Below are 27,979 nucleotides of genomic sequence, written 5' to 3'. Positions count from 1 at the left end.
TCCCCAGCAAGAATGGAAATGATTTTGCAACAGGCTTTCTGGCTTTGATTTTAATGCTGGTGGTAGAAAAAAGGATGTTGTTTCTGCCAAGATCTCTTGTGCTTTGCACCCTCAGCAGAGCTTTCAGGACTCTCTCCCAGCAGGTCCATGCTGTCAGTCTGGAGCCACTGGAAATAAGAGCTGAGGATAGGCCACAGCATTAGTAATGATGGGAACATTATCCACGGGCATGGATTTGGGTCAAGGCATGGGTTTACTCCTTCTTGTGGAAGAGGCTTGGTGAGGTCTCATTGCTGGGTTCAGGCATGATTTGGATCTTTTGGTTTTTGAGGGCAGCTTCCCTCATCTTGTAGTACATGAACTCGTTCTGCTGGAACATGCGCAGCTCCATCTCGGTCTGGACACGCATGACCTGCAGGGCACAGCAGGGCACAGCCTGTGAGGCAGAGCATATCCAGGGGAGCAAACAAGGGGCACTGTCCTAGGCCATAGTATGGCATGCAGCTGGCTTTAGATGACCCTTCAGCAGGACACAGGACACAGGAATCCAGAGACTTTCTCCAACCTGGCTGCCTGTGAACTCTGAAGGTGATGAGGCCCTTCCTGCACCCACCTTTTCCAAAGGCTGCTGGGCAGCCTCATTATGCCAGACCTGGCACAGGACCTGGAGGTGATGCCATGCAGAGAAAGGTACAGAGGGCATTTCCCACCCACAGCTTGGCCTTCACCTTAGCAGTGGTTCATCAGAAGGGCAGGAATAACCTCCCGTGGGAGGAGGCAGAAGAGAGCAGAGTGATGCTCAGCCCCTTCTCAGCCATGCAACAGCTGCATCTCCTGCATCCCAGGACTCATCAGGAGCACTCATTCCCAGTGCTGCACTACAGCAGAGGCCCAGGAGAGATTTTAGGGAATCCTTTCCACCTGCCTGTGAGTTGATTCAACCCTTGGCCTTGAGCTGGGAGCACAGAGATAAGCATGTGCCAGTGTCCATTCTTCTCCTCCCAAGTAGGTGGGAAGGGAGATATGGAAATGGAAGTGCTGGGCTCAGCCTCTGCCATCCACAGGGAAGCAGTCAGCAGCCAGGTTGGCCTTGGGTACAAAGTCCTGGCGATAGGAAACTGCACCGATAAAGGTTATAGCTGTGCAGCAGTGGGGACTAAGCAGGAAAGGATTTCATTCACAGAGTCACAGATTGCATTGGGGTGGAAGGGACCCTCAAAGGGCATCTTGTCCAATCATCCTGCAGGCAGCAGGGACACCTCCAGCTAGAGCAGGCTATTCAGGGACACATCCAGGCTGATCTTGAATGTCTCAACCACCTCCCTGGGCAGCCTGTTCCAGTGTCTCCCCAGCCTCACTGTGCACAACTTCCTCCTGATGTCCAACCTAACTCTGCCCTGCTCCGCTTTCAAACCATTGCCCCTTGGCCTATCCCCACAGCCCCTTCTGAACAGACCCTCCCCAGCTTCCCTTTACGGTCTCATGCACTTTCTTTTTGTTAATAAAGGAGAATTCTGTAAAGCCAACAGATCAGGTAAGTTAAAGCAATGGCAGATCTCCCCTGCAGCTGTAAAGAGTCCATCACAGCTGAGCAGCTGTAAGCCCTGGGACCTGCAGCTCTCAGCCCTAAGCTAGGGCTGCCAGTCACCGTGCAGCTTAGAAGGACTGGGGAGTGGGGGAAAAAGAGAAATGGACACCAGTAATGAAAACCAGTTGGTATACTGGGAGCATCCACCACATGTCAAGTCAGTACAGTCAGCCTGTGATGCTATCCACCCAAAAGCTCTGTGCAGAATGGGAGACTCTGGCCTTGGGCACAGCAGTGCCAAAGAAGATTTAGGGGCTCAGTGGCCATTTGTAATGGTGCAGGAGAAAAGCTGTTCTCTTGTGACTGGTGGCCAGTCACAAGTGGTGTTCCCCAGAGCAGGGTACTCTGTTTAACACCTTTATCAATGAGCTGGGTGAGGGAGTTGAGGCAGGTGACACCAAGTTGGGTGGCAGTGGTGATCTGCTGGATAGTAGGGAGGCTCTGCAGAGAGACCTGGCCAGGCTGGATTAATGATCTGAGGTCAGTGGGATGAGGTTCAACAAGGCCAAGTGCTGGGTCCTGCACTTGGGTCACAACAACCGCAAGCAACACTCCAGGCTTGGGGCAGAGTGCATGGAAAGCAGACAGCAGAGACAAGACAAGAGATGACACCTACCTCCAGATCCTTGGTGATGGGGTGGGAAGGTCCGTGGGTTATCAGGAGGATGGCATAGGCTTTGCAGATGAGCCCATGCCCTGCTTCAATGAGCCCAGCATGCCAGTGAGTAACCCCTGCCCGCATCACCGCCATGCCCAGCTGGGCATTGTTGGGATGATATATTTTCCTGGGAAAATAATGGAAAAATTCAGCTCAGGAAAGCTTTGGGTTGCCAGCTGTTTGTCAGTGAGGTGATGTGTTTGGCAGGGAGCAGACTGTTCACTCCAGAGGCTGTTGTGTTCAGTGCCACTGAACCAGGGAGCCCTGCTCGGAAAGGGGCAGGCATGAGTGACCCAGGGAAAGGGCACGAGCTGTTGTGAGAGCAGGTGAACACCCTGTGAGCAGGGACAGTTGGACACCTGGGCTGGAGAATGCCAAGCTCTGTCATTCCATGTTGTTTTTGCACAGAGAGAATCCACATCTGACCCTGCAGCCCAGATGGCACCAACTGAACTTCAGACATTCAGTGCAGTGCCTAAACTGAGACTGCAGCAGCCACCAGTGTCTCATCAGAGTGAGCAGAGAAGCAGGCTCCAGAAACTCCAGAAATGTTCATCTCCCCCCTGGGAGACACATGCCTGCCTCTGGGGACTCAGATCACTCTCTATGGTCAGTACCCAAGCTGGGAAAAATGAAACTTGGTCTTTACATCTGACTTGAGATCTGAGATAGTGTTAGAGGCCACTTGGACTTACCCAAAACCCTGCCTTCAAGGGCTTGCTTGGCACCTTGAGCTGGCAGACCTTGAAGCAAGGAAGGGAGGTACTTTTTTCTTTTGAATACTCATTGGCCTTGCAGTAAAACCTCTGTAATACTGAAGTGCTCCAGTTTGACTCTGAACTTTGCCCTGCATCTGTGTGAACTAAGCCTGAATTCATTTCTTCTCACTGAGCTTCTTCCACAGAGCTGTGTTAGTTAGCCCAGACAAAAATCCATGGATTAATCAGGAGTGAGGGGAGCTGGAGCTCTGGAGCCTGGAACAGAGGAGCCTGAGGGCTGCCCTTATTGCTGGGGATAACGATGTGCAGGGCTGGAGCCAGGCTCTGCTCAGGGATGGCCAAGGACAGCACAAGGGGCACTGGGGGCAAGCTGGAGCAGAGGAGGTGCCATGGGAACAGAAGGGAAAACTTTGTCCCTGTGAGGGTGCTGGAGGCCTGGAGCAGGCTCCCCAGAGAGGTTGTGGAGTCTCCTTCTCTGGTGACTTTCAAACCCCACCTGGATGTGTTCTGTGTGCCCTGCCCTGGGTGCCCTGCTCTGGCAGGGGGTTGGACTGGATGAGCTCTGGAGGTCTCTTCCAACCCCTCCCATTCTGTGGCTCTCTGCTATCTTGAGCAGCAGCCATTTTGCCATAGTTTACTCTGCAACTTCCGCCTGCAGGGTGCAGTGCAACAGGACGTCTGTGGTGACAGCCCCTCTGTCCTGCACCTAGGATGGGTCTTGCTACCGGGGCAGCCCTAAGATGCTGCTGAGACAGAACAAAAAGGCTAATGAAAGATGTACCCAAACACTTTGTCTGTTACAGTGTAGTAAATCAAGATGTTTGGGAGCTCTTGTGCATTCCAGAAGGGGTCCCTCTCTGTCTGGTGATACAATCAGGTCACAGTCTGAATGCCAGTGCTGATGGGAGCACATGATTCCTGTAACACACTGCCTGGCATTGCATAACCACAGAGAGCTGCCAGAAATAAGGCACAGACATACAGGTAGCCATCCACCATCCTCTTGGCGTAGTCAGCTGCTTCCTCAAACATCTGGAGGTAGGAGAGCACCTCAGAGGCAATGCTGAGGATCCTCAGGAGGTAGATGTTGGTGTCCCCCAGCACAGGCTCCTGTTTCTTCAGACACTCCCGGCACAGCTTCACGACCTGTGCCCGGAGCAAGCAGGCAGAGGAAGAGCAAAGTCAGCCCCCCAAAGGCCTGGGTGGTCTGTACCAGTCCCAGAGGAGCAGTCAGCCTCCCTGAAGGCTGGGGAAGGCAGGACATGCTTTGATTTGCCAAGAAACATCAGCCAGGCAAAGTGCTTGGTGCTCAGAGCACTTTCTCCCAGTTCATAACACTGGTGAGGAAGAAGTGATGTTAGCACCCAGGAGAAGAGAGCTCAGCAAGCTGGGTCAGGCACCAGCTGCCTGCAGAACTCCAACACCATCACTCAACCTCCTACAAGCACTTGATGCAGTGAATGCTCCTAAACACCCCACAGGGCTGGAGACATGCAGTCACACTGTGCCCTGCCTGTCTGCTCAGCGGTGTCACATCTGCTATGACCCATGTCCAGAGATCTGCTTGGGGGAGCTTCAGCCTTTTCCTGCAGTAAGTTCAAACCCAGAGATTGTTGCTCAGCCTGGAGAGTTTTACTGAAGCTGTAACACTCTGAAGAGAACCATTAAATACTTCCTGGGTCAGCAAAAGAGGGAGAAAGGAGGAAGTGATTTGAGTTCTCCTATCCTTTGCCCTTGTGGCCTGTGCTCCAGGTGTGCCATGGGTCTCCCACACCACACATCCACGCTCAGCACTTAGCAAACAAGCACCATGCAGGAGCCAGGAGGTGAGGAAGAGATCAGCACAGACAGTCACAGCCCACAGCTCAGTGGGGCAGGGCCACTGACCATGCTGGCCCTCTCCCCAGCTCCCCATCCCCCCTTTGCATGAGGCTACCTGACCCAGCTGACTCATCACATTCTCTCTGGGACTCAGGTCTGCCACCCAAGAGGCCCTTGGTTCAAGTCAGCTGAGTCTCCTTGTGTCACCACTCCCCAGTGAGTCAGCCTGGGCTGCTGCCCTGGGCTGCTCTACAGAGGGCAGAAAGGGACAGAGGGAGCAGGAAGCAGACAGAGATATTCAGGGCACAGCAGTGGGGGTTTGTTTCATCCTCCCAGCACCAATGCAGAGGGGTCAGGACCTGCTGTCCCTGGCAGTGCATTCTCAGTAAGCTGCAAAGCGCTCACCTCATGGTACAGTCCCTCCATCCTGGCCTTGTTGATCTTCTCCAGTGTGTCCTTGGAGAGCTGCACCACCTCCTTCACTGCTTCTGCAGAGGGCTGGGGACAAGGTCAGGGAAAACAGTGAGGAAAAGGCAGTGCCTGGCACATGCCCAAATACCCTGGCTGAAGGGATGCTGGTTCCAGAGTCTGGGAACCCAGACCAGTTCAGTGGGCTGCTTCCCACACCACCTGCTGGTTGTACATCCCAGAGTGCCTCTCAGGCCTGCCCAAGGCTGGGCTGGAAAGGTCTCACCACCAAGCTGAGAGCTGAAGCTCCTGCTGACTTCAGCAAGAGTGGTGCTGCTCAGGATGGTGGCCAGGTACATCTGGCATACAGAACTTGGTTCCTTAACTCTTCTCCCTACTTCCCTCCACTGGAAAAGGGTCAGAACTGACCTTGCAACTGGGAGTTCTCACAAGACTCCCAAGAGCCTGTGAAAGCCAATAGCTGGTGTGTATCAGCTTGCTCCTAGTGCAGCTGCTTGGGAGGAATGAGGATCTTGAGTGAGGGCTGGGTGCAGTGAGGCTAAGAAAGGCCACCACACTTCCCTCCTTCTGCACAGTGCTGTTCTTAGCTCCAGACACCATAACGTACTCAGCCTCAGATTTCAGCTGCACCCAGAGACTGAAATGTGGTTTCCCACACACTTCAGAGGAGTTTGGATCTCACCATGCATTTGAAGATGTGGTACACATCTAAGTTTGCCTGGCAAAGCACTGCCTAGCTGCATGCCCTCCCTTCGTGCAGTGCTGAAACATGGCACAGTGATACCCAGCCCCATCCTTCACCTCCTGCTGCTCTCAGCCTTTGAAACTTGCATTTCCAAACCATTCCATCTGATCTTCCCTTCTGGAAACCTGGCATCTCATATCAGCCCACCAGCACAGGACTCCAGGAGCTTGCAGGAAGGGCCTACTCTGGAGACATGCAATAGGGAGCAGCCATGAGCTCAGGACCTCTGGGTGTGGATCAACAGAAGCTCAACATTGCAGTGAAGGACACAACGATTTGGAGTCAGAACTGTAGGACTGTCGCATTGTCTTCTTCCCACATCTGGTCAATCAGACTTCTGATAAGGCTGAAGGACAGGATGGTGCCATCCAGAAGGACCTGGACAGGCTGGAGAGGTGGCTGAGGAGAACCTCATGAGGTTCAATAAGGACAAGTGCAAGCTCCTGCACCTAGGTCAGGGCAATCCTCAATATCAGTCCAGGCTGAGGTATGATGAGACTGAGAGCAGCCCTGCAGAGAAGGGCTTGGGGGTGCTGGTGGGGGAGAAGCTGGACAGGAGCCAGCAATGGGCACTGGCAGCACAGAAGGCCAAGAGCAGCCTGGGCTGCATCCAAAGCAGTGCGGCCAGAGCTGGAGAGAGAGGATCCTGCCCCTCTGCTCTGGGGAGACCTCACCTGCAGGGCTGGGTCCAGATATGGGACCCTCAACACAAGAGGGAAAAAGGAAGAAGTGACTTGAGTTCTCCCACCCTTTGCCCTTGTGGCCTGTGCTCCCCAGCAACGTGCAGGAGCCAGGAGGGGAAGATAAGATCAGCACAGACAGCCACAGGACTCCCAGAACAGGGACTTCAAGCAGCACTTCCACAGTGCCCAAAGCCTGCTGGAAATATAAACAGTGAGAGCTTTGCTGCTGGTTGGCAGGGGTGAAGGATGGGAGGTGAGAACTGTGTTTGAGCAGGCAAGCTGAGCATCTGCTGGGCACTGGCAGAGCCTTACATAGAATCATAGATTCATAGAATGGATTGGGTTGGGTTGGGTTGGGTTGGGTTGGAAGGGACCTGAAAGTTGATCTACTCCAAGCCCCTTGCATGGGCAGGGACACCTCCCACCAGCCCAGGTTGCTCAAGGCCTCATCCAGCCTGGCCTTGAACACCTCCAGGGAGGGGCCTTCCACATCCTCCCTGGGCAGCCTGTGCAAGTGTCACACCACCCTCACTCTGAAGAATTTCTTCCTCATCTCCAGCCTCAGCCTCCCCTGTTCCAGCTCAAAGCCATTGTCCCTCATCCTGGCACTATCAAAATTCCCTCCCCAGCTCTCCTGGAGCCCCTTCAGGTACCGGAAGGTTGCTCTACAGTCTCCCTGCAGCCTTCTCTTCTCCATCCTGAACAGCCCCAACTCTCCCAGCCTGCACCACAGGAGAGATGCTCCAGCCCCCTGATCAGCTCCATGTCCCTCTTGTGCTGGGGGCCCCAGAACTGGAGGCAGTAGTGCAGGTGGGGTCTGAGCAGAGCAGAGCAGAGGGGCAGAATCCCCTCCCTGTGCTGCTGCTCTCCCTGCTCTGGATGCAGCTCAGCACACAGCTGCCTGCTGGGCTGCCAGGGACCATTGCTGGCTCCTGGGGAGTTTGTCACCACCTGACACCCCCAAGGCCTTCTCCTGCAGCCTGCTCTGGAGCCACTCCTCACCCAGTTTGTGTTTGTGCTTGGCATTGCCCTGACCCAGCTGCAGGACCTGGCACTTGAATTTGTTTAACTTCATGAGGTTGGCTTGGGCTCAGCTCTGCAGCCTGTCCAGGTCCTCTGGATGGATCCCTTCCCTCCAGCCTGTCAGCCACACCACACAGCTTGGTGTCATCCACAGACTTGCTGAGGGTGCCTCAATGTCAGTGACACAGATGCTAAACAGCACAGGTCCCAGTACAGAGCATTTGGACACTGAGCTACTGACTGCAGCCCTCTGAGTGCAGCCCTCCAGCCAGGTCCTTATGCAGGCAGTGGCCAGGACCTCCTGGCCTGTCAAAGGCTTTACACAATTTAGGAGAGCCAAGAGGCAGCTGTGAATGTAAACAAGGGGAACTTTGCTGCTGGCTGGCAGGGCTGAAGGGCAGGAGGTCAGAGTGGTGGCTGAGCTTACAAGCTGAGCATCTGCTGGGCATTGGTAGAGCTTTTCCAAGCAGCTGTGAGAGAAGGAGCCTGAGCTCAGCACATGGCATGGGCACCAGCCTGCTCCACGGGTGAGCTCGGGCTGCACACCTTGGCTGTGCATGGAGGGCAGTTGGAGCAGCTGAAACCATGCACCTGGACAGCTGCAGGCTGCTCCTGCACAGGCACTTCACACCCAAAGGTGCAGGTCTGCCCACAGCGTGCCATAGTGTCACAAAATTCCTGCTCCTCCAAATGTTTCACAAGGACAAACTCAGACTCAGCAATCCCCAGCTTCTCCTGACACGTACATGAGACAAGAGTCACAGGAGGAGGCCATGAAGATGCTCAGAGGGCTGGAGAACCTGCCCCATGGGGACAGGCTGGGAGAGTTGGGGCTGTTCAGGCTGGAGAAGAGAAGGCTGCAGGGAGACCTTAGAGAAGCTTCCAGTACCTGAAAGGGCTCCAGGAGAGCTGGGGAGGGACTTGTGACAAGGGCTGGCAGTGCCAGGATGAGGGACAATGGCTTTGAGCTGGGAGAGAGGAGATTGAGACTGGAGATGAGAAGAAATTTTTTCTAGTGAGGGTGGTGAGACACTGGCACAGGTTGTCCAGGGTTGCTGTGGCTGCCTCCTCCCTGGAGATGTTCAAGCCCAGGATGGATGAGGCCTTGAACAGCCAAATCTAGTTGAGAGGTGTCCCTGCCCATGGGAGGGAGGGTTGGAGTAGATGATCTCTGAGGTCCTTTCCAACCCAAACCATTCTAAGATGCTGTGATGGACCATGTTCTACACACCATGCAGCACGGGTCAGTCCTGTCCCCAAGAACCTCAGAATTACAGAATCCCAGACTGGTGGTTGGAAGGGACCTCTGCAGATCATCTAAGCCAACCTCCCTGCTAATGCAGGTTTGCCTTTAGTAGGTTGCCCAGGACCACATCCAGGTGGGTTTGGAGTGTATCCAGAGAAGAAGACTCCATCACCTCTCTGGGCAGCTTGCTCCAGGGCTCCAGCACCCTCACACCAAAGCAGCTTTTCTTCATTCACCTGCAACACATTTTCCTTTCTGCTGCCCTAAACTTTTGATTCCCTTTCAGTTCCCAAATCCCCACAATCTAAACACCATCATTTCTTCTCAGCTCTAGACCTAATTTTCCAATATTTTAGCATTCTGCTTGTTGATGGACTTTTAGGTTACAGTTCAAGGCAACTTCTGTGGGCTTTTTGAAATTAAAACCTGCCCTTGTGTTGCATAATAGGAAAAAAACATAAGGAAAAACTTCTTCCCTGTGAAAGTGACCAAACACTGGAGCAGGCTGCCCAGAGAGGTTGTGGAGTCTCCCTCTCTGGAGAACTTCAAACCCCACCTGGATATGTTCCTGTGTGACCTGCCCTGGGTGCCCCTGCTCTGGAAGGGGGGGTTGGACTGGATGAGCTCTGGAGGTCCCTTCAAACCCCTCCCATTCTGTGATTCTGTGATCCTGTAAGCTGGCCTTGCATGGTGGGCTCAGGTTGGTGCTGGGCTCAATAAGGACTGAGTTCTGCTCTTGTTTGTTACATTGGCAGTAGTGAGGCTGCTGCCAAATCCTGACTCTGCTCTGCACAATAGTGTGTCCATCAGCTGAGCAACCATGGTCACAGAGACACACACAGAGGCCTTGATGGGGGAGACAGAGTCACCTCTGGGTTTGGACACTGCAGGACAACCCATACCTTGCTTTCCCCTGCCTTCACTGCCAGCATCAGGTCGTCCTTGATCTGTTTCTTGCAGTGCTCACAGGTGCAGTCAAAGTAGTACTGCCTCCTCAGCTGCCGGCGCCGCTCCTCGCTCAGGCTCAGGAAGTCCACGTAGGAAACACTCAGCTCCTCCCCTGCAGAAATCTTGCTCAGTGCCCTCAGCTCGATCCTGGGTGCAAAGGAGCCGAGAGGTGGTCTTGGAGAAGCAGCAGAAGCAAAGGTGCAGCCACAGAGCCATTGTCAGGAACTAACGCTGGGAGCTGCCCTTGCCCTGAGCTCCTGCTGTAGCTCTCCAAGGAGGCAATGTGCAGATGGTTGACTGAATACAGGCCAAAAACATGGTCACAGCAGCTTCTCCTGCCCCTCTGTGACTCCCTGGCAAGGATACTTAAGGGTCTAAACGACAACCAGATTACAGCTCCACTACTTTACCCAGATGGGGGATGAACCTAGACATAAACTATCATTATGTGCAGGGGATTTCAGCAGAGGAAAGCCTTGGGATCAGGACTACCCCAGAGGCCTTGCACGACGCTGAGCTTGGACTCTGGGGCTTTTTTAAGGCACAGCTTTGCATGCTACCCACCCACCCCTGGCTAGGCTCCCAGCTCTGAGCCATCTGCTTTCAGTATCATCTTCACTCTGAAAAGTGAAAGCACATTCTCTCTAGTTGCCAGGTAGGAGATGCCCTCAGCCTGTTCATGAAGGCTTAGAAACAGCTCTCTGGGAACAGTCTGATTGTTCTATAGCCCTCTGGGTGCTTGTTCTATAGCCCTCTGGGTCTGATATTGCTAATATTAACCAAAAGGAAACTGCATGTCCCTGTTGCTAAATCAGAATTCCCAGCAAATCCTTAACAGCAGGCTTCTCGAGAGCCAGATTCCTACCTTTCTGGCATGGCTTTCCCTGCAAAAGCTTTTCAAATAACACTCAGAACTATTCCCTTGATGTTTCACTTCAGCTCCCAGTTATCCTGGGCCATCTCCCACTTACCCTGGGCCATCTCTCAGTTGCAGAGGCTGGAGGAACATAACTGGCTGAAGAACTTGGCCAGAGAAGGCAAAAGTTCCATCAAACACCAGCTGTGAGGTGATTTTTCTCTACCCACCTCTCCCCACCTGCTAGTGACTCTAATCATGGTTAGAATTTGTTCCCTGCCCTTGAGACCTCTGCCCTTGGGCTCTGTGCTCAGAGCAGTTGGTTGGTTAAGCACAGGTTTGCAGGTAGCCAAACTTACTAGTCAGCAAAGCGAGGCCAGTCCTACAGTCTGAGCTCCCACCCTCCTGTCCTTGTCACCCTGCTGCCTGCTACCTCACTGCTGGGGCTCCCTGCCCACAGGCAGCCTGCCTGGATGGCTCTGCTGACCTCAGCAGCATGGTTGCTCTACACCCCTGCTACGAGATGGGCCCGGGGGCACCTCCTGGCTCCCACCTGAACACAATAGCTTTAGGATGGACCCAGGGATGGGCTGACCAAAAGCACAGGTGGCACAGAACCCAACGGTCTCAGCAGGTGCACTTAACAATAAGCCTTAGGAGGAGGACAAGACTTTTTGTGTGTGAATCCACTCTTGCAGGCATTGTAACTCCTCTGGAACTCCTGCCACAAACTCTCAGCACCAAGAACGTAGCTCTGAGCCCTTCAGCTGTGCTAAAGCTGCTGTGAAAACTAGTCTCCAGGGCTGGCCTTGACCATCCCCAGGTGTTACATGACATCAACAGCACATTTCATACAGAACTGCTCACTGCACATGCCATGGTCACAAAGGGCAGCTGTTAGTCATGGTACAACCACAGGGAAGTGCCAGCCAAGAGAGGGTGCAAGCCTCACCCCAGGAGAGTGTGCCTGGAAAGAGCAACTCCCTCAGGAATGGTTGACACAGAGACATTCCTGTTCACGCTTCCCAGGATGCTTGTTAGTTCGAGTCATGCAACCAGAGAAGCAAAGCCTCTGATTTTTATGATGCCCCTGATAGCCTAAGCACCACAGGTATATTTTAAGCACCCAGCCCTTGTGTGGAGGGGATTGTTGGGGATAAGCCTCGGAACACATGGCATAGCTGAAATGCTGTACTTAAAGAGACACTGCCAGCTGCCAGCTTCTTTCCCCATTGTCTGCCCCAGCACCCAGGACCTTGAAAGACACAGAGTCCAACAGCTCAGAACAAAACCTGCCCCGAAATAGCAACTCTCATCAGAACTGAAGATCTTTTGCCCCCTTTTGTAGTCCTATCTCTAATGTACCCAGGGAGCGTCAGTGGTGAAGAGGAGCATCTCACATCTCGCTGAGGAAATGTCTGTGCTTGGTTGAAAGGAATGTTTGAAGACAAGAGAGTCCCTCCAACAGGACTGGCTGTAGCACACCGAGCACAGTGAGCTATGCAGAGAGCTTTAGGGGGGTTAGCATCTGTTTTCAGGATTTCTTCCTTTGGATCAGGCAGCAGTGGCATCATGAAAAGGTAAAACATTCCTCAGGTGTTATGATACAGAAAGGATGAAACCTCCAGTTCCTGTGATGCTGCTGGAGGTGCTCAGCAGGCAGGGCTGGTGGCAGAGGAGTGTGAGCTCTTTAGTATGTCAGTAACACACTCATTGCTCATCCCCCTAGGACCATGGGATTTATTTTGGGCTGTCTAAGATTAGCAAGACCTTGTTGCAACTTTCATGCTCTTGCCATAATCAGGGGAGGAGAAATGAGACATGGAAAGGGGAAATACTGACAGGGAGGAAGCCAAAGGACAGAGTGGGAAGGCAGAGAAGGAGTTTGCTGGGGGGGGAGATAGTCAGAGGATTACCACTACTGTTTTAAGGTGCTACAAAGTGCAGAGTTAAGTGAGGTTTGGGTTTAGTGGGGCTTTAGACAGGGGAGAAGGAGAACTTTGGCAAAGAGGGAAAGTGAATTTTTCTACAAACAGAGGAAGCCCCTTGGGCTGTTTGCAATTTTTCCATTAAAGGTGGGGCATGAGGGGAACAGGGCAAGGGGAAGAAGGATGCTTTCAAGACCAACCCACCTCATCTGTGTGTGGAACATTGATCTTACAGCCTCATGACTGAAAGACAAAACAAACATCTGCAGTTTACACAGGTAGAAGTACGACAACAAACTGATGGGCACAGAGGGTAGGGCAGCAGGATGTGGTCCTGCTGGGAGGCAAGGGGGTTCCCTCTGCCTGGCTCATGTGTCTTTCCATGAGAGCTTTGCTTTGGCTGTGCAGCTGCCATAAAACACAGCCTGGAATGGACATCAGCCTGGGATATCAGCAACAAGGGCTGTGCTCTGTGGGATGGGTCCTAAAGTCCAACACTGTGCCTCAAATGTTTATAGAGAGCATAGTCCCCACAACAGAGGCTCACCAGCAGGTTTCCACAGAAAGAGAAGAAACCTTCACAGACCACAGCTAGCCAATAACCAGCTGCCCAGGGGTAAAGTCAGGGGTAGGATACATGTGGGAGGTTCAAGGAGCCACCAGGCAAACAAAATGTCATTCTTCTACTTACCACCCACAAACTCAGACTTCAGGGCTGCTATCCCTGCTGGTTACCTTCTCCACTTCCCAGGCTTGCTGGGGAGGCTTTCCATCATTCCATTATAGATCTGATCCAGGGCAATTGGATAGCAGAACACAGACTCCAATCCAACTTTGGGTCAGCCCCTGTTGCCCTCCATGGTAATCATTCTAAAGCAGTTTGGTTTTCTCTTTGCTCCTTATCAGCTGCTTGATAAACATTGGCACAGCTTAGCAGATAAAACCAGCAGGGATAACTGGAGGGCTCAAGCAATGTGTTAGTTACAGAAGCAGGGAGGGGGGCCCTCGGGTGCTACCTTACACCACTAAAGTTTGGTGAATATGGGAATTTGTAACATCTTAATGGAGAATGAAGATTAAATACTGTGGCTGTGCAGTCTGGGGCAAGCGTGTTTCCCAGTTATGTCTTGCACGTGATGTAGCTTGCAGGATCAGCAGCAGTTTCCACCTCTTAGAGCCTGGAGGCTGGGAGGGCAGAGCATGCCCCCACTGCAGAGGGCAGAGCATCCCCCCCCCCCCCCCCCCCCCACTGCAGAGGGCAGAGCATCCCCCCCCCACTGCAGAGGGCAGAGCATCCCCCCCCACTGCAGAGGGCAGAGCATCCCCACTGCTGGCTGGCTGCAGCAGCCTCCACTCCCTCTGCTGCTGAAGTATCCCTGCTTTTCTCACTTCATCTCTTTCCACCCCTGCAGAAGTTTTCTTTTATCATAGATTATCACAGAATGTTAGGGGTTGGAAGGGACCTCCAGAGATCACCCAATCCAACCCCCCTGCCACAGCAGGGTCACCCAGGGCAAGGCACACAGGAACCAGATGGGGTTGGAAAGTCTCCAGAGAAGGAGACTCCACAACCTGTCTGGGCAGCCTGCTCCAGGCCTCCAGCACCCTCACACCAAAGAAGTTTCTCCTCTTGTTGAGGTGGAGCCTCCTGGGTTCCAGCTTGTGCCCACTGTTCCTTGTTCTATCATTGGGCCCCACAAGTTCTTACAGGACTTGGCCAGGAATGGGCAATGCCCAGTAGCTTAGGCCATCACCTGCCTGGGTTTGCAGGTGACAGTCACAACTGTCACTAAGGGTTAATCAATGTCTGGTGGATGTGGCACAGCCACCACTCCCTGAGTGTGCCAGGGGTCACACACATCAGCAGCAGGCAATCCACAGCTGACTGCAAGCTGTGCTCATGGAAAGCCTTTGGGTTGTGGACTTGGTGCAACGGTTATGAACTGTGATTGTTCTGTACGAAAAGGCATCACTGGGAGGGGTGATGCAGGCAGCTACTTAGACCTTTATCCACCTGCTCTGAGTCTGCTTTCAAAACTCACAGAAACTCTTTGCTGGTTCAGCAGGTTTGGGGTCAGACTTTGTGTGTTTGTTTAGTGCATCAAGTAATAATTTTTGAAATAAAAACAATGAGAGAGGAAACAGTTCCTCTTTAGAAAGAGAGTCCTGATACTTGTGTTCTGAGCTAGAGAAGGAAAAAAGAGTGAGCAGATGTCCTGGGGCAGGGATTTGGCACTGTGGGGCTAGCAGAGGCTGCTGAGCTGCCAGTTTGGATGCATCCTGCCCTGCCCAAGGGAAGAAACTTCACTCACTTGCCGTTGTTGAAGATGACAGTGCAGTTGGGCCAGCAGTCATGGTTAGCCTGGCACAGGTTGGGGAAGATTCCCACGCCAACAGCCTGCAGTCCTCTCTGGTCACTGAGGGTAAAGCCATTGCAGTTGATCTAGTCCCAAAACACAGGCAGGAAGAAGCATTAAAGGAGAAAAAAGCTGAACTCAGTTGCCACTGATGCTCTGGAAGCAGCATCTCCAGCATCCATCCACAAGCTTTAAGGAGAAAGAGCTTCCTGTAAGAGCACAGAATCACAGTGGTGGGGCTTGGAAGGGACCTCAGAAGATCCTCCAGTCCAACCCCCCTGCCAGAGCAGAGTCACCTGCAATAAATCACACAGCATCACAGTGTCCAGGCAGCGTTTGAATGGCTGCAGAGAAGGAGACTCCACAACCCCTCTGAGCAGCCTGCTCCAGGGCTCCAGCACCCTCACAGGTAAAATTTTTCCTCATGCTTGTGTGGAACCTCCTGGGCTCCAGTTTGTGCCCACTGCTCTTTGTCCTGTCACTGGGCACCACTGAGAAGAGTCTGGCTCCATCCTCCTGACGCTGCCCCGTAACTCTTTATAAGCATTGATGAGAACCCCTCCCAGGCTACTCTTCTGCAGGCTAAAGAGCCCCATGTCTCCCAGGCTCTCCTTGTAAGGTAGAAGTTCCAGTCCTCTCAGTATCTCTCTCCTGGACTCTCTCCAGCAGTTCCCTGTCCTTCTTGTACTAAGAGCCCAGAGTGGACCCAGTACTGTACATGAGGCCTCACTAGGACAGAGCAGAGGGGGAGGAGAACTTCCCTCTGCTTGCTGGGCACACTCCTCTTGGTGGGCTCCAGGAAGCCATTGGCCTTCTGGGCCACAGGGTCGCATTGTTGGCTCAGGTTGGCCTGTAGTCCACCAGGGCTGCTTTCCAGCAGGCCAGCCCCTCACCTGTACTGACACACGGGGCTGTTCTTCCCCAGATGCAGTACTCTAGGCTTGCCCTTGTTGAGGGCAGTTCTCCAGCCTGGCCATTGTAGAAGGTCATCGCAGCAACAAGATCTGTAGTTGGGATATAACAGCAGAAGAGAAGCAATGCAGGACTCATGCAGACAGACCGAGCCAGAGCAGAGCTGAGTAAATGCTGCAGAACAGCTGCTGCTAATAGTCATCTGGGATGGCTGAAATAAATCTGGGTTGACCAGGGATTGCTTTGCTCATATTTGCTTCCTGCAAACAATTCAGAAGAAGGTCACAGGACAGTGAATTGGAGGCAATTCAAGCAGAGCATAGGCAGAAAGCAAATTCATGCAGGTGTCAGTCAGAAATTAAGCTTGAGAGGTGCATTAAACCTGGATGGTCCCACCTAATAATAATCAATTGCTGCAGGTTACGAGTCCCAGACAGTGCCCAGGGTGACTGCTTTTGCAGGATAGGGCCAAGCCTGGATTCTGAGCTCCTCTCCGGTACATTATTACCACATAGGAACAGAGCAGGTTGTAGTTGCAAACATAACCAAAGGAAGTATTTGCAAAGGGGAAACACAACCAGATATACCAAAGGAAAATTAACTCAGCTGCTAGTTATTTCACTCTGTTAATAGTTATATTTCCTTTCTTAACTGATTCTGTACTTTGTACTCTCTTACTTCTGCATGGCCAAACCATGCCAATCACTAGCACACAGGACTCTGCACCCACTGGAGTGGATTGTCTTCGTAGGGTGACTGCCAAGGGATGCTCTGTCCCTTCTCTGCTCCAGGGCTGGCAAAGCAACTTCTCCACCACAGCTACCAGCAGAATGTGCATCAGCCCTCAGCTTCCCCTGGCCCCTAGGGCAGTGCTGCTGCCTGAGGGGTTACTGAAGCCTGGGATGCACTGACCTGTACTAGGGCTGGAGGCCTGGAGCAGATCAGCCTCAGCTGGCTTCTGGGAGTTTCCTTTTCTACTATACTGAGAACAAAATGTGTGGTTAACAAGAAAGCAATGGATGTTATCAAATGTATTTTGTGTATTTTATCTATTTTTATATTATGTATACATATTAAATCTATAATACACATGTAAAAATTCAGTGCACATGATAGAGAATCACCAGTTATGCATTTACTGAACCAGTTCTGTTCCGTTCAAATGTAATACACAAATACTTCTATATATGTTCTGGTGTCCCCAGAACAAGAAGGACATGGAACTGTTGAAGAGGGTCCAGAGGAGACTGTGAAGATGATCAGAGGCTGGAGAACCTCCCCTACAGGGACAGGCTGAGAGAGTTGAGGCTGTTCAGCCTGGAGAAGGCTCCAGGGAGACCTTAGAACAGCCTTCCAATACATGAAGGGGCTCCAGGAGAGCTGGGGAGGGAATTTTGCAAGGGTTGGGAGTGACAGAACAAGGGACAATGGCTTTGACCTGGATGACTCTAGGAATGCTCACTGAAAACCAGATTTCAATTGATTTTCTCATCTCTGCCAGGTGCAGAGAGATGCCCAGTAAGACCTGGCTATCAGTGCAGCACTCATGGCCCAGAGAGCCTCTTGCTGCATGTTTAGCCAGATAATAGGTTCTAGACCTTGCCCTTGCCATGCTTCAGTTCCCAGTGCCAGCACAGAAGCTCTGCTCAAGCTGCTTGGCCAGGCTGTCCCAGGCCTCTTAAGGGTAAGAGAGGGATGACCTTGGGTACCCTCAGCTTGGGCTGGTTTGGAGGAGATTGCCTCCAGGAAGCTGGCACTAACAGCAGCTCCCCACGTTCTCTCCCACCCCCCCAACATACCACTCCAAATATGTGGGAGATGAACTGGATGCCGAACTGCTGGCTCTGGGGTGGCCAGAACTCCAGGAAGCTCTCCACATCCACACGGAGCTCCTTCTTCTCCTCCTCGCTGAAGCTGTCCACGTGGTTCTGCAGGTCGTCGATGGAGACCAGGCAGCCCTCTGCCAGCCCACTGCCTTCCCTCTCTATCCTCCACATGATGCGGGCAGCCAACCTGGGCAGCACAGAGTCCCAATTGTCAGGCCCTCCACCACCCATCACAAGGAGAGGGACTGAAGGAGCATCAACATTCTTTTCATGGGTGGGAAATGTGTGCAGACAGACAAACTGAGACAGGCTCAGCACCAGATAGCTGATGGCTGGTCACCATCCCTGGGCTTTTGAAGGAAAGGGAGATGCAGGGGTTTGCCCTGGCAACTAAGTTCTCATCTGGGGAAGTGCCACAGAACCCCAGGTCCCCAGCCTTCAGCCTTCTCATTTCCTTCAGGATTCCTGTCTTTTCTCATGATGGAGCTAGGCTATGAATCCAATAATTCCTGTAGACAAAGTGGAGAAGAGCCCACCTCCTCTTCTGCTTTTCCACCAATTTCCCATTTTCCTGCACCTCCTAAACAACCCTGGGCAGGTCTGCCTCATCACATTCAGCTGCAGCAGAGTTTTTGGGGCCCCGCACCGGAAAAAATGCAAAAGCACAACCCCCTCACACCCTGGATGTCCTCCAGCTCCCCATTTCCTCATCTCAGGGATGCTCCTGGTCCTTCCTAAACCACATCCCACCTCCAACCCATCCAAATCAGGTCAGCTGGCGCTTCCTCCCCACCCTGCGGAGGGATGTCCTGTGCTGTGGTGCCTGGCAGGCTACGGGTGTGCCCCGGGGGCAGCTCTCACCGGATGTTTTCGGAGGGAGCCTTGCCGTGCCTCTTGAGGGCGACGCACTCCTGCTTGTGCTCCAGCCAGGCTGCTCGCTGGCAGGTCCGGTCGCAGTAGTGAGCAAACTTGCACTGGCCGCAGCGGTGCAGCCTCTCCTGCCGCTTGAAGCAGGTGTGGCAGATGACATGTGTCAGGCTGCAAGGACAGAGGGACCCCTAGGCTTGTACCTGAGTGAAGGGCCAGCCCCACACACAGAGTCACAGAGCCACAGAATCACAAAACCACAGAACACATCCAGCTGGGAGAGACCTCCAAGCTCTTCAAGGCCATCCCTCCACCCAGCACTGCAGGCTCAGTACCAAACCATGGCCCTAAGCACCAGCTCCACAGGCTGCTGGAACACCCCCAGGGATGGGGACTGCAGCACTGCCCTGGGCAGCCTCTGCCAATGTCTGAGAACCCTTCCAATTGAGAAAGATTTCCTGAGAGCCAGCCTGAACCTCCCCTGCTGCAGCTTGGAACCGTCTCCTCTGCTCCTGTCCCTTACCACCAAGGAGCAGAGGCTGTCCCCTCCTCACTCCAACCTCCCTTCAGGGAGCTGCAGAGAGCAATGAGGTCTCCCTCAGCCTCCTCTTCTCCAGCCTGCACACCCCCAGCTCCCTCAGCCCCTCCTCTAGCCCAGGGGCTCCAGGCCCTTCTCCAGCCTCGTTGCCCTTCTCTGGACAGGCTCCAGCCCCTCAATGTCCTTCCTGCAGTGAGGGCCCAGAGCTGAACACAGCACTCGAGGTGTGGCCTCCCCAGTGCTGAGCACAGGGGGATGGTCACCTCCTGTCCCTGCTGCCCACCCTGCTGCTGATGCCAGCCAGGAGGCCTTTGGCTTTCTTGGCCCCCTGGGCACTGCTGGCTCATGGGCAGTGACTGCCAACCAGCACCCCCAGGTCCCTCTCTGAGTTGCAGCTTTCCTCTGAGTTCCAGCTTTCCAACCACACATGCCCAAGTCTGTAGCTCACCCTGAGGTGGTTATGGCCCAGGTGGAGGTTCTGCCAGCTTTGTGCCCCAGGGCTCCACACACCACCAAGAGAGAGCCCTCAAGAGTCTTTGGGAAGCAAAGAAAAGCCCCACCCAGCTTAATGCTCCTGCAGTGCCCAGAACTGCTGCTCTTCCCTTTGGCTGTCAGGACAAATTGTTTGTTTAAAGGAGGACGGCAATAAGGCATTGACCAGCTCACAGCCCTCTTGTCTGCAGCTCCTCCTCATCACAAAGCGGTTTCTGCCTTCTGCTTCCCTCGGTCACAGAACATCTCCTGTCTGCTCACCCTCAGGAGACAGCAGCCCAGAGCCCCAGCCCAGGGTGGGGTTGGGGCCTTCTTGTCTCAGGGATTGCAGACAGACAGGTGCCATGGGTTAGTGAAGGCTGCAGGATCAGAGCAGGGGCCCAGCCAGCCAGAAGCCCCCCGAGCATGAATGCTGAGGCACAAAGGGATTCTCAGCTGCCCAGGGCTGGACAAGGGACACCAAACCACTGGAGAGAGGAAAGATGAACCCTCAAGAGCTCGCAGGAGCACTGTCTGGGCTAGGAGCTGGTGCAGGCTGGCTGCAATGCCAAGGTTAGGGAGCAGCACTTGTGTCTGTGGACACCCTAAGATTTTAGCAATAAGGTCCAGGGGATCTCATCTGCATCAGGCTGGTACACTGCTGAGCTGAGAACATCAAGGAATTAGTGCTGGTCAGGGGCACAGAATGTGCCTCCTACGAGATAATGAGCACAGTGCCTGGTGTGAGGATGAGGGAGCTGGGGTTGGTTAGTCTGGAGAAGAGGAGGCTGATGGGAGACCTCATTGCTCTCTGCAGCTCCCTGAGAGGAGGCTGCAGTGAGGTGGGGGTTGGGCTGTTCTCCCTAGTCTCAGGTGATAGAAGGAGAGGAAATGGCCTGAAATTGTGCCAGGGGAGGGTTAGGTTGGAGATGAGGAACAATTTCTTTGCTGCAAGAGTGGTCAGGGATTAGCACAGGCTGCCCAGGGAGCTGGTGGAGTCCCCATCCCAGGAGGAGTTCAAGAAGCCTGTGGCCATGGCACCTGGGGCCATGGTGGGGTTGGGTTGCTGGTTGGACTGGATGATCTTAGAGGCCTTTTCCAACCCAAAGCAATTCTATGATTCTATTCTATGTGCTCTGCCCTCAGAGCATGAAGTCCTCCCTGCTTAGTCTGGCATCAGCTTTCTGCTCTTCAGGCCACTGAGAGCCTTCCTGTAGACAGGCCAGTGAGGCAGAGCTCTCCTCTAGATGCTCTCTGATGTCAGCAACACTAAATGCTGCTCCTGGCGCTGCGGTTTAACCAGCTAAGAGGCTGCTGTGAGTCAGACAGTGATGGGGTGACTGGGAACACCTTCCAAAAGGAGCAGGCTTCATCTTAGGGGTCCCAAACAGGGTTTCCATGAAACATACTACGATTATACCAACATAACTAAGGTGGGGGGGAATATATCAGAGGATACTGATGAAGAAGTCTTACCTGATAGCCTCCCTCCAAGAGTGTCCAGTGCTAAAAATCTCCCCCAGGTGCCCATTTCACATCTCCAGCTGTTTCATCCTTCACTGGGAAGGAGAAGGAGACAATCTGGTCTTATGCCCAAAAGTAGCTTTGGGACTTTCCCCTTGCTGCTAGAGGAAGCTTTTCCCTGTCTGGTGTCCCCAGCTGTTCTCCAGGCAGCTGCTCACTTGATCTCTGCCTCCAGCCAGGCTCAACAGTATGGGAGGGTTTCAAGTCCCATCCCTTAGGTACTGCTGGTCCCAGGACAGAGGTTCTACCCATGGCAAAAATCTCACTGCCCACAGAGGCTTCCTTACCAAGGGAACACCCCAAGGGAACACTATCAGCTGCATAGTGGGGAAACTGAGGCAGAAAGAAATAAAAGCTGTACTGATGACTACAGGAGGAAGATGTGTCACAGGTGGGAATCAGACCCACAACCCCAGGGTTCCCAGCCCCAAGCCTGTCCTGCCTCCCCACTATGTAATGTATAAACTATACACACGCTGTGTGCACACAGAAGCAGGCACAAGGACATTGCTCTGTGTCACAGCACAGTTAAAGTGCACTGGCACTCCTCTGGCAGCACTGGGTGAGCACTGGGTGAGCTGCTGGCACCACCCAGCCTGCACCTTGGCTCCTGCAGGATTAAGCAAGCTATTGATGTAAAGCAGATGATCCTCAGCAGACAAAACTGGGTGTGAAAAAGAGGTTTGGAAAACAACAGCGAGCAGTGCTGGAGGGAGCTGGGGAGAGGCAAGCACCTGGGCTGGGGCAGCAGGCAGCCTGTGTTAGGGAAAGGGGCTGCAGCCAGCTCCTAGGAGTCAAACGAGCTGCGAGCTGGTGAGAAATGTGAGGCTGTGCTCTGTCAGCTGTCAGGTCAGCGGGGAGAGAGGTGCAAGAGCAACTGCACTCCTTGTAAGGCAAAGGACAGGCAGAGGGCTGAGAAAAGCCACACGGCCGTGCCGTGCCGTGCCGTGCCGGGAAGCACCGGGAGGCACCGCGCCCGGGGCCCCCTCCTGCAGGATCCTGCCACCTGCACACCTCGGGGGCAATCAGGAAGTGAGGAGGCAGTTAAAGGAGTTTCTCTGCAAGAAGTGATGAGTTGGAGGGGAATATTGAGGTTCAACAAGGCAAAGTGCAAGGTCCTGCTCCTGGGTTGGCACAACCCTTGGTAACAATCAAGGCTGGGAGAAGATGAGATTGAGAGCAGCCTGCAGGGAAGGACTTGAGGGTGCCTGTGGATGAGAAGCTCAAAATGAGCCAGCAATGGGCACTGGCAGCACAGAAGGCCAAGGGCAGCCTGGGCTGCATCCAAAGCAGTGTGGCCAGAGATGGAGAGAGAGGATCCTGCCCCTCTGCTCTGCTTGGGGAGACCTCACCTGCAGGGCTGGGTCCAGATAAGGAGCCCCCAACACAAGAAGGACAAGGAGCTGCTGGAGAGGGTCCAGAGGAGGCCACAAAGATGATCAGAGGGCTGGAGAATCTCTGCTATGGGGCAGAATGAGAGAGTTGGGGCTGTTCAGCCTGGAGAAGAGAAGGCTCCAGGCAGACCTTAGAGCTGCATTTCAATATCTGCAGGGGAGCTGCAGGCAGGCTGGGGAGGGACTGTTCAGAAGGGGCTGTGGGGATAGGACCAGGGGCAATGGTTTGAAAGTGGAGCAGGGCAGAGTTAGGTTGGACATCAGGAGGAAGTTGTGCACAGTGAGGCTGGTGAGACACTGGAACAGGCTGCCCACGAGGTGGTTGAGGCTGAAGATCAGCCTGGATGTGTCCTTGGGCAGCCTGCTGTAGTTAGGGGTGTCCTTGCTGCCTGCAGTGTGATTGGACAAGATGCCCTTGGAGGGTCCCTTTCAACCCACTGCAATCTGTGCATCTGTGAAACACAGTGCAGCCAAGCCCAGTTCCTCAGAGGTTTGTCTCCCCCAGCTCTCTCTCTGACAACAGAAAAATTCTGCAATATTGTCTCTTCATTTTGCTCCTCATTGCAGAAGCTCTCCAGAGCTTCCAAAGTAAATCAGCCTGGTGCAGCTTCCTGCCCGTCCTGAAAGGCCTCATTGCTACTGAGGTGCAGAAATGCACAGTGTGACACAAGCCTGCATCCATGGTCACTTACAGTTACTGACCCTGCCAGCCCCTCAGTGCCCCAGGTGACTCCAAGCAGTCACACAAACTCCTGCTGTCCTAGAGGCACTCAGACATGACTGCCCTAAATGGGGACAGCAGCATGGGGCTCTGCCTTGGCCCCGGGGCTGGGCCTTACAACAGGCTCTGATACCACCTCTCCTGGAGACAGACAACACCAAGGACACCAAAGGCCTGCAGTGGTCTCCCCTGTCATCCCCTCTGCAACAGTTCAGGTGCCCCAAGGACAGGGGAAGCAGCCTGAGGCCAAACTCCAGCCTCTCAGCCTGTGGAAATCACTCATCTACAAAAGCCCTCCCTGCCTGGCCTAGAGAATGTCAGCATGTCCCACAATGGCTCCAGGTGGCCCAGATGGAGCTGTCTTCCCCTGTACAGGGAGCTGCCCTTGCCGGTGTGGTCAAGGTGCTGCATGGCCACCCCATGAAGGTTGCTGGGGAGACACTTGGCCCCTAGCCAGGAGCCCTGAATGTCTGCACTCCTACAGCCCCCTCTGCTTTAACATGGGGCCAGTACAGCTGCTTTCTGCTGTGTCTGAATCCACCATGGCTCTGGGGTGATCTCTGGCCACTCCTTCACTGCCATCTTCACACAGATTGAGAACTATTTTATTCACCCTGCCTGAACACAGGATCTTCATTAGCACAGTCATGCCTCCAGCCCACCAAAGCCCTGCCAGGTCAGGGACTTAGGAATGCCCTGGCAGGGAGCTGCCACTTCAGGATGAACTAAATTACTTTCTTGGGAGCCTTAGGTTTCCTTGGCTTCTCATCCAAACATCTACTGAGCTGAGCTCCCAGGGACTCATGAGCTCTGCTGTGACATAGATGGGAAGCATGACTACCACAAATCTTGGATGCAGTCACAAAGGCAATGGTTCAATGCGCCAGCCAACAGATGCAGAAGGTGACAGAGCACTGCCAGCTAAACCATGGCTCCTGCAAGCACAGCTCTCAGTGAAAGCAGAAGCAGCAAATAGCTCTTGAGATTGCTTGAGTTAGATGCAGGTGAATTAAGATCTGTTGTTAGACCTGCCAGCATGGAGGGCTTAGTACTGCCACAGGAAATGCATCAATCTCATCTCTGGGACACACATAACCCAAACATCATCTGCCAACCATTTCTCATGCAGCAGCCTCAGCACCTCCTTCACTGCTCTGGGAAAGCCAGGTGAGATGGCTGCAGTGCAAAGGAATAGAGGAGGATTCACAGAATCACAGCATGGTAGGGGTTGGAAGGGACCTCAGGAGATCATCCAGTCCAACCCCCTGCCAGAGCAGGGCACCCAGGGCAGGGCACACAGAACACATCCAGGAGGGGTTGGAAAGTCTCCAGAGAAGGAGACTCCACAACCTCTCTGGGGAGCCTGCTCCAGGCCTCCAGCACCCTCACAGGGACAAAGTTTTCCCTTCTGTTCCCCTGGCACCTCCTCTGCTCCAGCTTGCCCCCAGTGCCCCTTGTGCTGACCTTGGACATCCCTGAGCAGAGCCTGGCTCCATCCTCCCCACACTGCCCTGCACACCTGAATCAGCAGCAATGCTTCAAGCTCAGAGCCCCAGCTCCCTCAGCCTGGCCTCACAGGGAGCTGTAGAGAGCAATGAGGTCTCCCTCAGCCTCCTCTTCTCCACACTAAACACCCCCAGCTCCCTCAGCTGCTTCTTGTACAACAGCCTCCAAACCCTTCCCCAGCCTCACTGCTCTTCTCTGGACACCCTCCAGCACCTCAATGTCTTTCCCATACTGTGGTGCCCAGAACTGAACCAGGAGCTCAAGCTGTGGCTTCACCAGTGCCCACCACAGGGACACCCTACTCCTGATGGACACTGTTCTTGATCCAGGCCAGGATGCTGGTGGCCTTCTTGGCCACCTGGGCACACTGTGGCTCATGTTCAGCTGCTGTCAACCAGCACCCCCAGATCCTTTTCCACTGGGCTGCTTTCCATCCACTCTGCCCCAAGCCTGGAGTGTTGCTTGCAGTTGTTGTGACCCAAGTGCAGGACCCAGCACTTGGCCTTGTTGAACCTCATCCCACTGACCTCAGATCATTAATCCAGCCTGGCCAGGTCTCTCTGCAGAGCCTCCCTACTCTCCAGCAGATCACCACTGCCACCCAACTTGGTGTCACCTGCAAACTGCCTGGGGGTGCCTCATTCCCCTCACCCAGCTCACTGTTAGACAGAACTGTGCTTAGTCCTTTGTTGCTTAGCTCCAGCTCCCTTTTTAAAGGACCAAAACTGTTTTCATGCTAATAATTCACTACTACAGGTATACTCAGTTGATGCCAGCTATTGAGTACCTCCCTTGTCCTTTCTCTGCTGGAAGAGTAGGTGCCCTTCCTTAGGCACTTGTGTTTAATGGAGTGTTAGAGCCTTGGCTTTGATAGCCAAGTGGGCTTTGCCTACATCTTGGACTGTTCTTATGCTGTCCTCTGTAGGATGTTGAGGAGAGAGATTCCAAGCTAGCCGATAATAATACGGAGCAGGAGGACTTAGGTGTGATTTAGGTCACCTGTACAGAATGGAATAAACTCAGGTTAAATGGTTTGTGAGCTTCTCCACATCTCCATTCAGTGATATTCAATGCCCAGTTGATAGGACAAGGCACAACAGGGACAAGCTGGGACACAGAAGGTTCCACCTCAACATGAGGAGAAACTTCTTTGGTGTGAGGATGCTCTGATGAGCTCTGGAGGTCCCTTCCAACTCCTAACATTCTGTGATCCCATGAGCAGCACTGATGAGGTCCCACCTCAGTTTTCTCTTCTCTGGGCTGAAAAGCACCAAGTCCCTCAGCCTTTCTTCCTAAAAGAGATGTTCCAGTCCCCTAAACATCTTCATAGCCCTTTCCTGTACTTCTCTAGCAGTTCCCTGTCCTTGAACTTGGGAGCCCAGAACTGGACTCAGAACTCCAGACATGGCCTCACCAGGGCAGAGTAGAGGGGGAGGAGAACCTCCCTCCACCTGCTGGCCACACTCTTATTGATGCTCCCCAGGATGTCCTCGGCCTTCTTGGCCACAAGAGCACATTGCTGGCTCATGGCCATCCTGTTGTCCACCAGCATTCACAAGTCTTTTCCCACAGAGCTGCTTCCCAGCGGGTCCCCCCTCACCTGCACTGCTGCAGGGTTGTCCGTCCCCATGGGAGGTTAACACAGAAATTAGTTCCTTTTGTCCTTCAGGATCATTCACCGAGTTGAAGGGCAGAAGCGGCACCTACCAGCCACACAATTGAATGGTGTTCCTCCTTGAAACAAGCAGCAGGAAAACAAATTCCTTTGCCCCAGAATTCTGTTTCTGGCTACATCAGTGGGGCTACAGCAACATAGAGACACTGGAACAAGTTACCCAGGGAGGTTGCAGATGTTCCCTCCCTGGAGGTGTTCAAGAACAGGCTGGATAAGGCCTTGAGCAACTCGGGCCGGTGGGGAGGTGTCCCTGCCCATGACAGGGGGTTGGAACTGGGTGATCTCTGAGGTCCCTTCCAACCCAAACCATGAATCTATGAACAGAAATTTAAAACTAGTCTCATGCAAGAGTGAAAGCAGAAACTTGTCTCCAGTGAGCTCAGCTGGCTATAAATACAAAGTCACTCGAACAGAAGCAGTATCACTGGCACATCCCCACTGGATGCCAGTTGGAAGGCAGAAAGTGATGACACTGAATGGTGCAGCTGGGAGGAGGTACACCTGAGTGGAGAAGGCTGGAACTCACTTCAGAGAATCAGCAAATCACAGAGTCATTAAGGTAGGAAAATACCTTTAAGATCATCGAGTCCAACTGTAACCCAGCTACCATGACCACTATACCATGTCTGAAGCACCACAGCTACAGCCTCTTGAACACCTCCAGGCATGGGGACTCCACCACCTCCCTGGGCAGCCGGTGCCAATCCCTGAGCACTCTTGCAGCAAAGAAATTTTTTCTAATGCCCAATCAAAACCTCTCTGGCACAACTTCAGCCCATTTCCTCTCATCCTATCACTTGGGAGAAGAGAACAAACCCAACCTCACTGCAGCCTCCTTCCAGGCAGCTGTAGAAGGCAATGAGGTCTCCTTCAGCCTCCTCTTCTCCACACTAAACACCCCCAGCTCCCTCAGCTGCTTCTTGTGCAACCTGCCCTCCAAACCCCTCCCCAGCCCCACTGCTCTTCTCTGGACACTCAGTGTCTCTCTTTTCACACACAACACCTCGTGGCTTCAGCAAAGCCAGCCTGAGATTGCTGTCCCCGAGCTACACCAACTCCTGGCCATTCCCCAGAGCGCAGCATGGGTCTGACTTTGTGCTGCACCTCAGAGCACACCCAGCTCCTGCTAAGAGCTGACAGCACCAAGCACCTTGCAAAGACACATCCTGGAAGCAGACTGCACCATATGAAAGGTAAAAAAACTGACCTGAGCCCTGTAAACTGTGATATGTTTTTACTGAAGGATTTCTGACTCCCCTTCATGCCCTTCTCTGACAGTGTCCAGACACTTCCAAACTTCTCCCCATCCAGCCAGATGAAATTTTGCATTGAGATCGTTTTTGCTCTGTGTTTACAAAGTGCTTTTCTCTTACCTGTCAAAAACCACAGCTGCATAGGCTGGCTCTGCAAAGATGACATCCCCAGGCAAGAATTCCTTCTGTGCTTTCAAGCCCCTGCCTTTGCCTTCCGACGTGAACAGTTCGACCGACTCCATTCCCCCTTTGGTCATCCCAGGGACCCCGAGGCTTGTGAGGTGGTGAGCC

At 53.4% G+C, this 27,979-nt stretch overlaps 1 protein-coding gene across 2 annotated transcripts; it reads right to left on the bottom strand.

Annotated features, from left to right (window-relative positions):
* Positions 1 to 44: 44 nt before the first annotated feature.
* SMYD1 (SET and MYND domain containing 1) lies at positions 45 to 27,979 on the bottom strand. 2 transcript variants are annotated; one of them, XM_054391530.1, is made up of 10 exons: positions 27,809 to 27,979; positions 18,601 to 18,777; positions 17,713 to 17,926; positions 14,957 to 15,087; positions 12,849 to 12,887; positions 9,815 to 10,007; positions 5,192 to 5,284; positions 3,948 to 4,111; positions 2,205 to 2,373; positions 45 to 412 (listed from the first exon to the last, which is right to left on the bottom strand). In XM_054391530.1, exons 1-10 carry the CDS (start codon positions 27,943 to 27,945, stop codon positions 254 to 256), a joined length of 1,476 nt encoding a protein of 491 aa, XP_054247505.1. In that variant the 5' UTR covers positions 27,946 to 27,979; the 3' UTR covers positions 45 to 253. The 2 variants fall into 2 exon arrangements, with proteins under 2 accessions (XP_054247505.1, XP_054247504.1); XM_054391529.1 differs by lacking the exon at positions 12,849 to 12,887 and having other exon boundaries at positions 27,809 to 27,945.

Source organism: Indicator indicator, chromosome 23, assembly GCF_027791375.1.
Source record: "Indicator indicator isolate 239-I01 chromosome 23, UM_Iind_1.1, whole genome shotgun sequence".
NCBI classification, from domain to species: Eukaryota; Metazoa; Chordata; class Aves; order Piciformes; family Indicatoridae; genus Indicator; species Indicator indicator.
Note: the sequence above shows the minus strand (reverse complement) of the source record. Positions and strands in the feature narration are given on the sequence as shown.

Excerpts from the sequence above, each read along its gene's own strand:
- SMYD1 (XM_054391530.1), bottom strand. The coding sequence starts at position 27,945 with ATGACCAAAGGGGGAATGGAGTCGGTCGAACTGTTCACGTCGGAAGGC. Across the intron at positions 18,778-27,808 it reads GCAGCTGTGGTTTTTGACAG|CCTGACACATGTCATCTGCC; the intron begins GTAAGAGAAAAG and ends CTGTCCTTGCAG. Across the intron at positions 2,374-3,947 it reads AGGATGGTGGATGGCTACCT|GAAAATATATCATCCCAACA; the intron begins GTATGTCTGTGC and ends TTATTTTCCCAG.